Genomic DNA, 15,430 nt, shown 5'->3' with positions numbered 1-15,430 from the left:
TGTATAACTCTGTAAAGTGCTCTGATGCTTCTCAGAGAGGTCTGCACTCAATAGATACAATAATAACAATGATAATAATAATAATAATAACAACAATAATAATAATAATAATATATACCACAGATTGTCCGTCGAGAACACTCTTAACTTTCTGAACTATCTGCCTGACATTCTAGCAAGCTTACCCTCGATTCCACTGTGATTTTCTCTTCAAATGTTCCTCCTCAATATGCTCGAGCTGGGATTCCCTAAAGAATGGCACAGCTGTTTGAGCCTTTGCCAAACTCAGCTCAGGTGAGCTCCTGAGCAAGCAGTTGGCTGGGCCACCAAAGCAACAGCAGCCAAGTACCTGCTCTCCATTAGAGGCAAAGAAGATATTTTTTATTTCAGGATTGGATGAGCTGTCACTTTCTGTGATCGTAGGTATTCCTTTTGTCCTGGTCGTTTGCCAAGCCTTGTCTCAGAGTGATGCGTCTCGGGCCTCATCACATTGTCTTCCATTATGTTTTATGAGGCGCATTGATATGAATGAGTTTCACTAGCAGCAGTTTAGTCACCATGATGTGTGGGGCTCCATTGGAATCTTTTAGTGCAGAGTAAGGGAATTATGCAAAATGGGAGCTTACTGGGAATGAAAATCCAGCTGGGAATGCCAATGGAATGGCTGGCAGAGCAGTCGGCTATCAAAGCCTGGCAGCTACTCCTACTGTTCATGTTCTGCAGGTCTGTCTTTAGTGCCAGTTATCTTACATCACATCTATGGCACACCAAGAGGCTCAATCGCAAAGGTAAGTACGGCTAATTCACAAAGGTAGGTACGAGGCTAACTCACAAAATGAAGTAAGAGGCTAATTCGCAAAAGTAAAACGCTAATTCACAAAGGTAGGTACGAGGCTAACTCACAGAAGTAAGTAAGAGGATAATTCACAAAGGCAAGAGGCTAATTTGCAAAGGTAAGAGGTGTATTCACAAAGGTAAAAAGAGGCCAATTCACAAACATAGGTTAGATACACAAAACTAAGTAAGAGGCTAATTTACAAAGGTAAGTAGTAAGAGGCTAATTCACAAAAGAAAAGGCCAATTCACGAAGCTAAGAGGCGAATTTACAAAGGTAAGAGGTTTCTTCACAAAGGTAAGTAGTAAGAGGCTAATTCACAAAAGAAAAGGCCAATTCACGAAGGTAAGAAGCGAATTTACAAAGGTAAGAGGTGTCTTCACAAAGGTAAGTAAGAGGCTAATTCACAAACATATGTTAGAGGCTAATTCACAAACATAAGTAAAAGGCTAATTCACAAAAGTAAGTATGATGCTAATTTACAAAGGTAAGTAAGAGGCTAACTCACAAAGGTAAGAGGCTAATTTACAAAGGCAAGAGGCGTATTCACAAAGGTAAGAGGCTAATTCACAAAGGTAACGTTTTAGGACTATGCTTGTAACACGTGTTCTGTTATTTATGTAACCATTTGGTTTCTGATGACCCCATTGACAATGCTAAATAACACCCTTGCTCGCAGGAAAATAAATATGTCCTTTTGGCATAAATATCGATGGCTCTAATGATAAGGTAGATCCTGGTATTCACATTAAAAAAAAATATCGGACAGCAGCAAACACCCCTTATAGAAAATGTGTAAAAATAACAGTTAAAGAATGTCCCCTCACCTGAATCTCTATGGAGGTTTTTGGGTAAAGGGTAAAAGGGGGAAAGGTGGGACCGCAGGTAGATTAAAGGGGGACCACGTCATGAAGAAATAAGGGAAGAAGAAAAGTATTCAAAAGTGTCGAAAACATTGATGTTCCCTCATAGAATCAATCATTATGTTTGCATGACAGCACACAGGATACACAGCACATGCAAGCAGTTGATCTAAATCTACTCATATCAAAGTGCTAGGCCCACCAGTCTGGAAGACATCGCCTGATAGATCTCCCAGCCTTCCATTCCTCAAGAGAACCCTCAAGGGAACCCTCAAGAAAAGCCTGGTTTAAGAGGGGGTCATTAGAAGGTGTACGCGCCCTTACCCGCGGCCATGTCCCTTAGGCCGTTGCCTCTAAGAAGCGATCAGATCCCAACAATTGTGTTCAGAAATCGGAGCCGGATGGAGGCCACCTACCAGTTCTGCAGTGCACATGCCTGCTCCAAGTACCAGGAAGTGGCCAGAAAGCAGCATGTTGATGCAGTACCAAACAAATATGCTCAGGTTACACAAGAGTACTCACAGTAGACGACCAGCGTGAAGGTCACGTTCGTCAGCAAGCTATGCCGAGAGTTGTTCAGAACCATCATGTATTTCCCAGCATCCTTTTGTCTGACGTCCTTGATGGTCAACCTGTACTTGGCCGGGTCGGCTTCATAGCATGTGTGGTTCTTCCCGATGAGCTGACCGTCTTTGTACCTATTGAGTAACAAGAGGGAAAGCCAAAGGAGTCACTTGCCAGAGCCTGCAGGAGATGGTGGCGATGAGTTCCACATTTTACGGCAGGTATGTTAACGTTAATTAAAGGTACATAGCCAATAAACGTAGGGATTGTGAAGCATTCTAGTCTCCATTATGTGCTCAACTCATTTAAAACAACTTCTCACAGAGTGTGTGTATAATATACTGCGAATACACTAAGCAGCCGAATAACTTAAATTGACTACTAAGGGTACAAGGAAAGGGCCTTTGACAGCACACTGATATTATAGGTTATTTAAAACACGCTTAATGTCCAGAGGTTTCTAAGCGTGGACCCGGGGATCAAACCTGTGTTGCTCCAGGTGGGCACGTTGCCCCTGAGCTACCCTCAGTGCTTCAGACTTAACTGCACATTCTGGGACCTCACCATTTGACAAGATCACACACTCAGGTTCCTATGATTAGAAGCGCCAGGAACCCAGGATTGACTAATAAATATGTTGAATACCCGTAAGGCAACCCTATGTACAAAGGAATTGGGGCAAACCTGTTGAACGTGTGTTAGGCAGGTTTAAGGGCTGAGCTAACAGATGCAACAGTGTGTTTCACCTAAATAAGGGGTGGGCAACTTTTCACCCTACAGGTATTTTGGCCTACAACACGCATGATCCCATACCACTGACTGTGCTGGCTGTGGCTGATAGGATTTGTAGGCCAAATCATCGGGGGGTTGGGGGGTGGTGACCGATTGGCTACTCCATGATTATCGTGTGTGCCATGAACACGCTAGAGCCTGGGCATCACACACCCACTACATTGATACCAGTTTGTCTATTAGGCTACCTGAAATGTTATTCCAAGGCGTCAAAAGGAAAATAGTGTGCCATTTCAGTACTGATGCTAGAAATCTCTCAGATATTTGAAAAATCTGAATATTGGCGTTTTCTTTTCTTTCTTTTTTTTGTGATCACAAAATCGCTGTTTGTGGTGGAGTTTCTCACTAACAGTCTGACTTACAGCTAATGTTCTTTGCAGATGTCATAATAAACATGTTTAAAATGTGGATATCTTAGGTGTAGGCCCAGCTCAGCGGTCTGCAACATGTGGCTCCGCCGATGTTCTGCACTACAACTCCCATGATCCCGTACCATTGACTTTGCTGGCTGGCCCTGATGGTAGTTTTAGTACAGAACGTCTGGATATCCAAAGGTTTCAGATCCCTGCCCTAGTTTATTCATTTGTGTTGTTTTACCAATTTAGGCAATGATCCTGGTTCATATTTTCAAAAGATTTACATTCAATATTCCCAAGTAGTTTGTGTGTAGTATATTCAGAGATACTCAAATGCAGTGATAGGCAGGTGTTTAAGTTGTCTGGGCTAGCCAGGGTTCAGCCCCAGCTTTCTCCAGCAATGCCCTTGAGCCGGGGCTCTGCCATGCCTCCCCCAAACTCACCTTCCTGACCTTATTTTGTAGTGCTTTAAATGCAAATATTAGTGTCAATACTGCTCATTGCCATTAGATGGCAATATTACTCATGTTTAGGATTGTATCCTCAGTAACATACATTTGGTATTAGATTGAAGGCAAGGTGCAATATGGCATAGACCCCAACATTTTGGGTGCAATGAGCAACATTTGCATATAAAATGAAACAGAGAGCAACATCCATTTTTCGGCAGAACATATCAGCGCACAGTTGGCGGAATAATGATTGCTACACAAATTAGAAATATAATAAACTTAAGACTGCTTATAGAACATTTTAATTTGCAGTGCTTAACAGTTATCTAGACACGTGCAATTCTAGTAAAGGAAATTTGCAAGGCCTTTAACTTCACTTGATAGTAAGTTATTGTTTACAGGAAACGTTGAGGAAATTGAGTGTTCAGTAGGACATTTCTAGACCGATAGGACCAGTCAAGGTATTCAAAAATATAGTACGACTAAAAAAACATTACCTGTGGTTTCAAGTTCTCAAGCAAAATATTTTGAGATTTACTGCACATTTTTGGACAGTAACATTGGTCACAAATGGAGCACTGATTTTCAGGTGCACCTTGGGACTCTGCCCAGGGACATTTTGGGATCGCTAGTGGCAAATAGTGCATTCCTAAGCATACAAGATCAGCCATCGATTACTGTATTGTGCATTGCTTTATCGTCAGGAATGTTATGAAATGTAACAGTTCTGATTGAACGAACAGTGAACACTATCCTCTTGAGTTAATTTCCCAATGGCCATGGTAGGCAACACGAAGAAGATGTCCGACAGCCAAAGGGCTGGTTGGCAATGCCTAAGCGCGACATGGAGCCATTGGGAAGAATTACTAATTCACAAGAAATTAAGATATTCTCTTAAAACTGTTAACAGTACAGAGGCCACAAAGGAAAGTGTCAATTTGTTTGAGTGTTTGGTTGAAACTATCTGGGGCAAAGCTAATGCCAATCAAGTGTCCCCAGGTTTAGAAGGGTCTAGGTTATAGAAAGGGATGCCCTATGGTTCATTGCAGAATGTATAATCTGGAAAAGAAAACGGAACCATGACTTAATGAGTTGTGTGCTCACAGCTGGTCCCATTTATAGGGCCTCATTACGAGTTTGGTGGTATGGCCAAAAACGGTGGCAATGCAGTGGTAACTATGGGTTTGGAGGTAAGGCAGAGAAAAAAACTTCAGCACTCCCCATGGAGTCCTTCGAATTTGAACAAATGAGACTAACACTACCTACCACTACTTGTAATGCAGTGGTAATTCCGCCAGACCAATTGGTAATGGTAAATCCATTTGGTGGTATCTTGGCAGATTTACCTCTGAGATACCACCATATTTGTAATTAGGCCCATAGATTCAAAATGGCATACAAAAATTGCCAAAGAAAAAAACAAGAATGTATTAAGAAAAAATGGGAGCTCTTTCTCAGGACACCAAATAGTTTTATGTTTAATGCAGTTGTCGAGACAGGCATTATCCCATCTCCATGGACAGGTGATCCTTGAACCACCAGCCTCCCATGGTTATGGGCCAATTTCCTTACTCGAAATTGCCAGCAAGATTTTCTCCAAATGTTTGTTGCTCAGACTAGAGGAGTGGATTCAAAGCAACAATCTCTTGAAGCCCTCACAAAAGAGTTTCCGGGGCGGGCTGCACTCTGAGAACCATCATGGAGAACTACGGTAACGTTAAGGGAGAGAGAATATTTTATTTTTTTCAGATTTGGAGAAAACACTTGATTTGATGGATAGAAACAGTGTGGCATAATTTACATTGTATTGGGGGTCCATAATGTTTTATTAAATCTTATCCAACTGTGATACGCAGACGTCTCAGAGTCTGTCTGATATACAAGATCAGGGAATTATTCATTGTTCTTCCCCCACCAATAAAGGTGAAAAGCAGGGCAATGTATTCCTTTCAGGCGTTGATTCTAATACTTCATTTTGGAATGTTAATCCATCCTCTCTGAAGGGACGATGTTATAGCATGCTTTAATATGCCGAAGGCACGGCTATTTTGTATTTAACACCAGCAGGTCTTCAACAGGGCCTTCTAAACACAAATGTCTATTTTGGGAAATATAGTTTGAAATTAAATATGATACAAATAAAAATGATGGTGTTGGAGAAAAGGGGAAACCTTGCAGCTAGTTTTTAAATGAATGTAGACATGAGGGGGCCGTCTCATTTTTATTTGAGCCTACCTTCTCAAAGTGAGGTGTTTGGGTCAATTACTTTAAGAAGACAGCTGAAGGGGCGTCATTAAGGATTAATGGTCTTTCTACATTTTTATTTCAATTTTGGGGCATCCTGATTGGACAAGTGCCTCCAGGTACATAAAGCAAAGGCCCGTTCCATGATGTTTTGGCAGAAAAATCTAGGGTGGTTCCAACTGTCATGTCATGTCAATAAATTCTTGTGCCAAACAGCAGGTCTCACTGCAGGTACACCTGGTAGTGCCTCGTGAGCTGAATTGGAGGTGTTCAGTTTGAAGGTGTCAATCCACTTAAGACTTGCCACTTATTTTTTAAAAGCACTGCTGGGATTTTCTGCTAATCATAAAGTGAATACCAATCTAAGTGCTATTGCATCCTCCACTGGTAAAGAAAAATACTTGTGGTACGGGGAGGTTGTGAGGCACTGTCAATTTGGATAGGCAGTGGGGTATAACTAAATTTGGCACATTAAGTCAACAGAATAACTCTTAAAGCAAGAGATTGTCCGATGGGAATAGAGGCAGATGCCCATAATATACACAAGCTGCCCTCTTAAGCTTTATATGCAGACCTATGTACACGTATAAGGCAGGCAGGAGACATCTGTGAAGTAAAATCCCCAGAGTGCAGGAGGCTGATGCCAATGGCACATCTAAATGTACCCACCCCTCCATACAGGAAGATGCTGTGCAGGAGGAAGCACAAACTGTGCCTGCAAACTAGGAGTCAATGAAGTTTTCATTCATTTTCTGTTCATTTGTCATTGTTTCTCTGTTTTGCGTAAGCGTGGACATGCAGGGGAGCTATTTTTTATATAATTGTTATGATCAGGGTTTTATTTATAGCTTGTTTGAATACGTTATAGCGGCTTTTTTATTTTGGGCTTTTTGTATATTTCCTGAAATATGGTACATGTTTTTAAATGTTGCTAACTTAATGGAGAAATCTGATTGAATAAATATTGATTGATTAATACCGTCATTACATGGTTGGCTTTAAAGTTCACGTCACTGAGGCGTTGGCGGTTCCCATGTAATGGCAAATAGTTCATTTTAAAGCCCCTGAATCCTGTTACATTGGCGAAAAAATGGTTAGGAATAAAAATAATATTTTTCTGAAGGATTTGGAGCTGTTTTTCTCTGTCCAAAAGGGATTTTGCACAAAACCTAGTACCACACTTTGGTAAACACTGTGAGCATTTGAAGACCACTTCAAAATGGGGGAGGTGGTGTTTATAAAGTATTTAGATTAATTAATTGGATTGTTAATTTCTATTTATTTACAGCAGCTTAATTTGATTTGAATATAGGGCAAAATAATTATGAAAAATATGGTATGCATTTATCGTATCTCCCTATTATCCACATGCCTGAGTGTCAAACGATTACGATTTTTGCACTAGGACACTATGCAATAATAAATATAAGTGACACAATAATGTCTATTTCCGATAAATGTAATGCATGGTGGCATCAAACACAGACCTCACCTGTAAACAAAGCAGTGCGTGCAAATGATCGAATAAAGGAAAGTTGGGTATGCATGCCACGTATTTATCCGTAAATGCACCTACTAGCTGCACAAAGGAACAGAATTCATGATTCAATGGTTTTGCTCATTAATACATTTGTCAGCTGTGCAAAGTATCTGAAGAGGACAGGGTTTTAAAAACTACGCTGCTAATAAGGACGGATATTTACTGAAAAATTATTTGAATGGTGGCAACAAACTTAAAATCTTGCAAGTATATGCCAGCGTAAAAAAAATAAGTGAGCTGGAACCACATTGGGCTCATTGGCCAACATTCTAACACAGTCCAGGTCTCTGTCCAGTCTATTCTGCTACTGAGAGCGCATTCCTTCAGCACTTCCTTCGAGGCCTCCTCACCATGGCCCACGGCAACTGGAGAGCACCAATTTAGGGTGTTGCTCCCGAGTTACACGTTGGGAATCACTGGCAGAGACATGGAATTTTCTTATTTTTCAAACTATCATATTGAAGTATTGTCATTAGAACAGTAATAAATTGTATCTTTAAGAATCATGTATTTCCATGAAAAGAACTGGGGGATTGGATTTAGCACTGACCTATTTTGATTCGATTGTGATTTTATATTGGAATATCTTTAATCTTGTCAATAGTTTGATTGCGAATTAATTACATTTAACACACCATATAAAATATATTTTACTCCCTTTTTTTCCCGGTAGCAAAATTCGACCTGTCCGTTACACCACTAATTACATGGGATCGACATCTTCTGAAGGTTGTTAATCAATTTGGGATTTTGAGACCATGCCAGACACTTCTTAGGCCACACTCTCTGCATTAAGCCCCCCCACCCTGTAGATTTCCTATTCCACTTCAAACACTGATGTCCTTTCATAGAACATTAGTATCTGGCCCTAATGACCCATCCATTGCCAGCACAGTAGAGCTTCTATCACCTCTAGTTCAGAGAGATGATGACAAGGTCCAGCTAGGGACAGAGGGACAGTACAGCAAAGAGACTTGTTTTACGCAAGGTCACGGCACGTTCACTTTCACTTTCACTTTCACTTTACTTGACGTATTTTATTGCCAGTAAAATGGCACGTATCTCCAAACGTGACACAGACAAAATACTTAATAACATGAGCACAATTCAAGGAAACGTACCGAAATGTCGCCCTCATTTGTGCGTACCCGCAGTCACTGTGTCTTTCGGGGTGCACAAAATTAGGGCAATATTTACTGTGCCCAAGCAGAGCGGGTGTTGCAGGGGTGTCACCTGCTATGCTTGGGTGCAGTAATGGAAGTTGGGGGTTTCGAGGGTATCCCCTACTCTACTTGGTTGCAGTAACGGAAGCTGGGGATTGCAGGGGTGTCCCCCGCTTACAATTGTGGTAAGAGGTGGACAAGAAAAAAAGAAGAAAAAAGCACCCTTGCGGCGTGAGCTCTAACCCACGTTAGTGAGAGGAACTGACGCCATAGGGATAGCAGAGTGTAGGCAGCACACACAGAAGTGTGCCGCCATACAGGTAAGTGGGCTGGGGGGTCCATAAGGGAAATGTGGGCCGGGGATGCGGGCAAAGTGATCTATCTGATCACTGCGCCGCACCATAATTGGTATCGACATTTCGTCGGCGCAGTTACGGGCGATGCAGCGATTACATAGATTCCAATTCAAAACAGGATAAAACAGAAAAGGAAAAGAAATATGCAAATAATCACCTTAAACTATATCTCATGATAAAAACAACAAAAACTATCAATCGAGGACCATGAAATGGCTCATGAGATAAGGCTAAGGCACACCTGCAAAGAATATAAATGACTTTTGTAAAACTCTCTACTCCAGGGGATTTCTTTACAGGGCAGAGGTTTTCCTCTGATTTGGGGGGGGGGCACATAGGAAATGTTTCTCCAGAGCATGACTGCATTTCTAAGCATCTCTGTGAGCCTATAGAGAGACTAAAATAGCTGAGTGTGAAAGGGGGGAAAAGTGTCTTCTGCTCCAAGGAAGAGCACATCGGACAGTAAAACATAAAATGCAATGCACCCTCCGCTGTGTCGGGTTCGCAGTAGCCCAAGGGCAGACAGGTTGTCAAACAAGACAACTTGGATCACAAGCCAAGTTTTCTAAACCCAAGACTGAAAAGTTAATTATTCAGTGGCATGTTCTCCCGCGTGAAGGGGACAGAAGAGAAATCTATTGTTCCATAATCTTACTATATGCTACCAAATGTGCAGGAGAAATGCCTTGTGGGAAATCTGGAACCGACCACATGGGATGAGCTAAGCGGAAGCCGTTGAGGTTCTTTCATGCTTTTTGTTTCCTGGCTGGCTCTGGTGGCAACTGTGTACCCCCCTTCAGTACGTAATCAGTTGGTATGCTCAAATTCCAACCTGCAGTTATGTGTTCAATGGAGTAGTCCGACATTGTATCCCGGAAGTTGTCAGGGCAGTGTTGTGGGACGCTAAATGTGAGTGCTTTGTACTTGAATGCAGCTGCTAAGGAAGGGAGGCGTCTGTCTCTTTTGGGGGACGGGCGGGCACCACATCACAACCTGTCCCCTCAGCTCATTGAACAAGCACTTCTGGTGCAATCTCAGACTTTCATTCTGGACTCTCATTTCTACCAGAAAACGAAAGATGAGGACTTTCCCAGAAGGAGGGGTGGTATTAAGGCCCCTTCAATATATCAGATGCTTCATGCCAGAAGATCAGGCCGCTCATGAGGCGGGCCTTGCCGCTGCACTGGAAGTGGCAGTAGGGTGTTAGTGACCCTACTTAGCCCGGAGACACTGCATTGATGGCATATAACCATTTTCGGTTAAAACCTCAGATGGAAGGCGTGTGCCCCCATTGTACCCAGGCCTGCTTTGTGCCATGATCACATGGCTAGTTTGCAGCTACCTCTAAAAATATATTACAAGGGACAAGTGATATCACTTTCTTATTATAGGTGTGTTCTGATGCCAGAACATGCATGTGATAAGACAATTATTGACAGCCATTCAATGTGTCCATATGTGACCCAAATATTCTGTATTATGTTTCAAGTGCATACCAATTTAAGTAAATTTTAATCAGCTGATGGGTGGGTCATGGTAAATGCAAATGCCCCCAATTGATAGGCAGAGATTGGACCACAAACGTAAGGGAAATATATGTATCAATACAAGATGAAACTTGACCTGATTTACAATGTGTAAACTTGGAGCAAATCTGGAGATGCCCGGAGCATCTCTGAGATGCCAACCTGCAAGTGGGCTTCAGAAACATTTTTGTTCTAGTCGCAGGGTTATACAGCTCCAGGCCTCAAAGGCTGAATCCTGATGGCCTTCAGGATATCCCTCATTAATATTCACGAGGAAAAAGTGTGCCTCCATTTAGAATCAATGTATGCAAATTTATCTCATGGAGATTAACGAGGGGTATCCTGAAAACCTGACATGGATCCAGCCCTCGAGGCCTGGAGTTGGAGTCTAGTGCATACCCGAGAAGCTGTGGACATCACCAGACTTGCGAGAGTTTTGGGCTTTGCAAATCAGGTACATGAAAGCGGATGCATATCTCAGATGGTCATGTGCATGTCCTCACTTGCTGCAGGGCAAATGTTTGCTAAGCTGCCACATAGCGTTTGGTGGTGTGGGCCTAGGGTGCTTTGAAGCCACTCCACAATGCTGGTGTTCATTTCCTTTGCGGGAATGGGCCGGTCGATCTTCCCTTGGCCAGTTGGGACACAGTCAGTAGGAAGTTGGCTGATTACACCGCATTTCTTGAACGAGTGTAGCGCCTCTCTTTGAATGGGAGTTACACTTGCTGGAGGTGCGATGTCCAGATGTGCAGATTCCAGGTATGGTTAGGGGCAAGCCCCGATTCTGGGAGAAATGGTTCGATGGCCTTGCCAGTCCCATGGGAATGGGGTGTTTTCATCCATGGGGCGCACCTCTAGATGAGGTGCCCCCCAAGGTTCTACCAAAGCAAGACCTCCCTGGAGGTGGGAGTTTTCAAGTCCTTCCTGTAGGGGTGCGGGCAGGGTATGGACCTCAGATCTTAACGGTTGTCATTGGCAACGAGTCATGTCAATAATTCACCCCTTTATACAGACTCCATAATCTCCAACTCACCAGCTCACATCGGGGTGCGGAAAGGCATCCACTTTCACAAAGAGTTTGACCAGCTTGCGACCTTCGGTGACGTTATGAACAAGATTTCTCTTTTGGGAAACTCTGATGAAAGCTTTTTCTGAAATGACACAAGTAGACACACAGTCAAGGAAACAGCGTCTTCTGTGATACGATCGAAAGAGACTTTCTAAAATAAGCTTTATAAAGTTGAACAACAGAAATATCAGACAGTGCTAGCTGGACTCCCCAAATAATACAAACGAAAACATCATATACAGCAGGTTAGGTAAGACTCCTCTTGCTTCCAAGCACTGTAATCATTGCTGCTGTTATTCCCCAATTTTAATGGTAATCAATTTATCAACCTATTAGGGATGAAGGTCTGAGTTGGCCGCGCCAGGATTCCATTGTTTAAAGTGTATTCCTTTCTTTCTGTGTCAGAGTGTCAGAGTGTTTGGGCAGGCCGGGTCCCCCAAAAGTGCCAGATGGACAGTATGTAGAAATCACTATGAACGTTTGCGTGCTGTCACCGCACCCTACTCCCAGTACAGACCCTGGGCTCTCCCCCACCCTACTCCCACCACTACCCCAATGCTGCCGCCCATCCTGCTCCCACCACAGTCCCATAACAGAAGCATACACACATCCATACACATTTAAATAAAAAATAAATCACCATAAAGGTACCTTCTGCAGGGGCCTTCGCGTGGTTGCTAAAATGTCTCGCTCCAGGTTGCTCTGCCCGTATGTATGAGGAGGCGCAGGAGCACCCCTCGCACATACATACATGCAGTGCCCCACCCAGCATTTCCAATGAGCTATGCAAGGCTGGCGAAGAAAATCACCCCCAGGGTTGCATGGCTCAGTGATCATGTGCGGCTGGGGAAATGAACTGTCAAAGGCAAACAGTGTTTCCCTTTGACAGTTCAGCCGGCCCAAGAGCACTCCCTCAGCTGGAAAAAGCAGCTGAGGGAGTGCTCAGTGTTTCACTGGCCTGGCTCCTTGGCTCCTCCATAATGGGTGAGGTGGCCAGTGGGTGGACGCCCCCTCAGCCATTATGGATGAGCCGGCAGGCTTAGACTGGCCTATAGGGCAATAGGGCGATGACCATACCAACAATGCAAAATGCTGGTGTAGGCCAGTCAAAATGGGCCCCTTTTGCAGCCAATGTGGGCCAGTTTGAGGAGTTACTTCACTATGCAGCTTGTCGTTTTGACCATTGTTGCTGAATAAATATTCGTTAAATATCTCATTTACATTTGAACAAAAAATAACCCCTGGGTACTATTCAAACAGTCTGTGACTAAAGGACTGAATATCCATTTGCAACTGCTGGCCATTTTTTCATTGGTGCCTAAGACCGTTTTATGGTCCAGTCTGACGATGTGAGCTGCCCCTTCCCATTTCCTCCAATCTAAAAAAAATAAAATAAAAAAAAAATGTTTTTTTTACACACACATTTAATGCTGGGCTCTGGCGCCCCCCCTGAGGTGTGGCCCGCCCCCCTTAGGGGGCGCGCCACACAGTTTGGAGACCTCTGGTGTGGGCACACGGGCTTTAGAAAGAAATTAAAGTGCGTTGAAGTTCCAGTCGCTGTTCCCGGCACTCCAGCCCTACTGACTGAGCATGATATGAACCAGTACGCTCTCCCTGCGTACTGGTTCCCATCTGCAATGCGAACGCTGAAGCGCAGGAGCTGGCTGCTGCGGATCAGGCGATAAAAGATAATATTATAAGTGTGTGTGTGTCTGTGCGCGTGTGCATGCTGCATATTTGATGTATGTAATTTTGGGATTGTAATTGTTCATTTGTAATGCGCCTATAAACGCGTGTGTCTCAAGGCGCGATAAGGCAAGGGGGGAGGGGAGGAACAATCCTACTAGGCCTTGTACATTCGTACCGTGCAAGTGCTGGTATTTATATCGCACTTAATACCTTAGGTCAATTTTGAGCACGGTTCCAGGATTCAAACCAGTGTAATCATTGTGGTGCTTCCACGACTCGCACGTTGCTCCTGAGCTTTCCTCCCTTCCCTCCCTCCCGGTGCATTCATGCAAGTGTGTGTTATGTATTATGCAAAGTGTGAGTGAGTGTATGATGTCTGGGTTGCTGGGCATATGGCAGCAGAACACGAAATAGATCCCAACGACGTTGCATAGCTATCTGGGCGTGTAGCTCACACATTACATGCCCGATTCGAGATGGGGACAACCGGTAAATCACAAGCTCAAATCATGCCTGAGCCGACTCAGCTCTTGAACCTTCTGAGGTCATTCCACTACTACTCAGGGTTGTCCAACTCCACGCCTGGAGGGCTCGATCCATATCGGGTTTTCAGAATACCCCTCATTAATATTCATGAGATAAATTTGCATGCAATGATGTTGAATGTATGCATATTTTTCCTCATGAATATTAATGAGGGATATCCTGAAAACCCATCAGGATTCTGGCCCTCGAGGCCCTGAGTTGGACAGTCCTGCACTACATACTATATTACATTGGGTTACAATAACACCTATTATTAAAGTGCTCACAAGGGAGAGGAATGTGGAATGGGCACTAGATCAAAACATGATATTATTGTTATATCAATTAACGACTTTCAAGGAGGTGAAAGATAACAAGAGCCCAGCACATTAATAAGATAAGAATGTGTAAACATGAACAGATGTGTAATAAGTCAGACATGTTGGTAATACCAATGCCATCAGCCAGTGTATTGTTCAGAATCAGAAGGGCCACACACGGAGGTGTTATTACAATTTGGTAGTGATTTGGGTGCAAGGAAACTACTCAGTGGTGTGTATCCCAACAGCCTTTGTAATTCGGGAAAGTGTTCCACATTTGATTGATCGGTGTGTGGCATGAGGCCTATAATGCGATGTAATCCAGGCGATATGTGCAGGGTGCACCTCCAAATAGTGACCCATGACTATTCAGGGGCCATCAGTTTTGGCAGGAGGAATCAGCTACCGCCATACTCCCAAAGCACCTGCTGCACACCCACCCATCCCACAGCAGGCCAATGTGGCAAATACCATCATGGGGTTCATTACGAGTATGGAGGTAGCCATGGTGCTATTAGCGCCTTGGCTACCCCCATACCGGGTCCGGGTTCCCTGAATGGGGAATTACCGGGCCATTCCAACCTTGGAGGACCCGGTATTTCTCCATTCAGGGAACCCATGCCATTCCCATTGAGCCCCCAGAGGGCTCAGTGGGAATGGGGAGGGAGCTAACAACGGCCCATTAATAACAGGCCCGTTGTTACCTCCCTCCTTTAGCGGCTCTCAGTAAGGGCGCCTGGTAAAACCATCCGCCCTTAGCGGGACCCGCTATAGGACCTCGTAATGCGGTGGTAAGGGGTTAATGGCACCGGCACCCTTACCGGCGCAGTTAACCCCTTACCACGAGCCTTGGAATGAGGCCCTGTGTATTTCTATTTTCAGAATGCGTGCCGGAAATAGATAAAGGTTTACTATGCCACAATTGCCATTAGGGCAGTAGTGGGGCATGATAAATGCCCCAGCTAGGGATTGCGGTCATCTTCCTTTGCTCCTTGAGCCATAACTGGTGATCTTTAAACCTCTGTGGCCAAATCTGCAGGAAAGTTTGAAAGTTCACCGGGCCTTGAATTGCCTAAAATGTGGGTGGTTTGTGTTATCCCAAATAGGTTTGCCCATGCCTAGTGAGGATTTTTGGA

The 15,430-nt window shown here is 43.8% G+C and overlaps 1 protein-coding gene across 3 annotated transcripts in view; it reads right to left on the bottom strand.

Annotated features, from left to right (window-relative positions):
* Positions 1-15,430, bottom strand: part of LOC138480803 (vascular endothelial growth factor receptor kdr-like) — a 1,018,894-nt gene that overhangs the window by 668,624 nt on the left and 334,840 nt on the right. For all 3 annotated transcript variants that reach the window (XM_069612549.1, XM_069612547.1, XM_069612548.1), the window contains exons 8-9: positions 11,725-11,842; positions 2,221-2,396 (exon numbers count right to left, since the gene is read on the bottom strand). In XM_069612549.1, the coding sequence (XP_069468650.1) occupies positions 2,221-2,396; positions 11,725-11,842 (294 nt within the window). The remainder of the gene's footprint in view (positions 1-2,220; positions 2,397-11,724; positions 11,843-15,430) is intronic.

Source organism: Ambystoma mexicanum, chromosome 5p (assembly GCF_040938575.1).
Source record: "Ambystoma mexicanum isolate Mex_15411 chromosome 5p, UKY_AmexF1_1, whole genome shotgun sequence".
Classification (NCBI taxonomy): Eukaryota; Metazoa; Chordata; class Amphibia; order Caudata; family Ambystomatidae; genus Ambystoma; species Ambystoma mexicanum.
The sequence above is the reverse complement of the archived record's forward strand: the minus strand, read 5'-3'. Positions and strand labels throughout refer to the sequence as shown.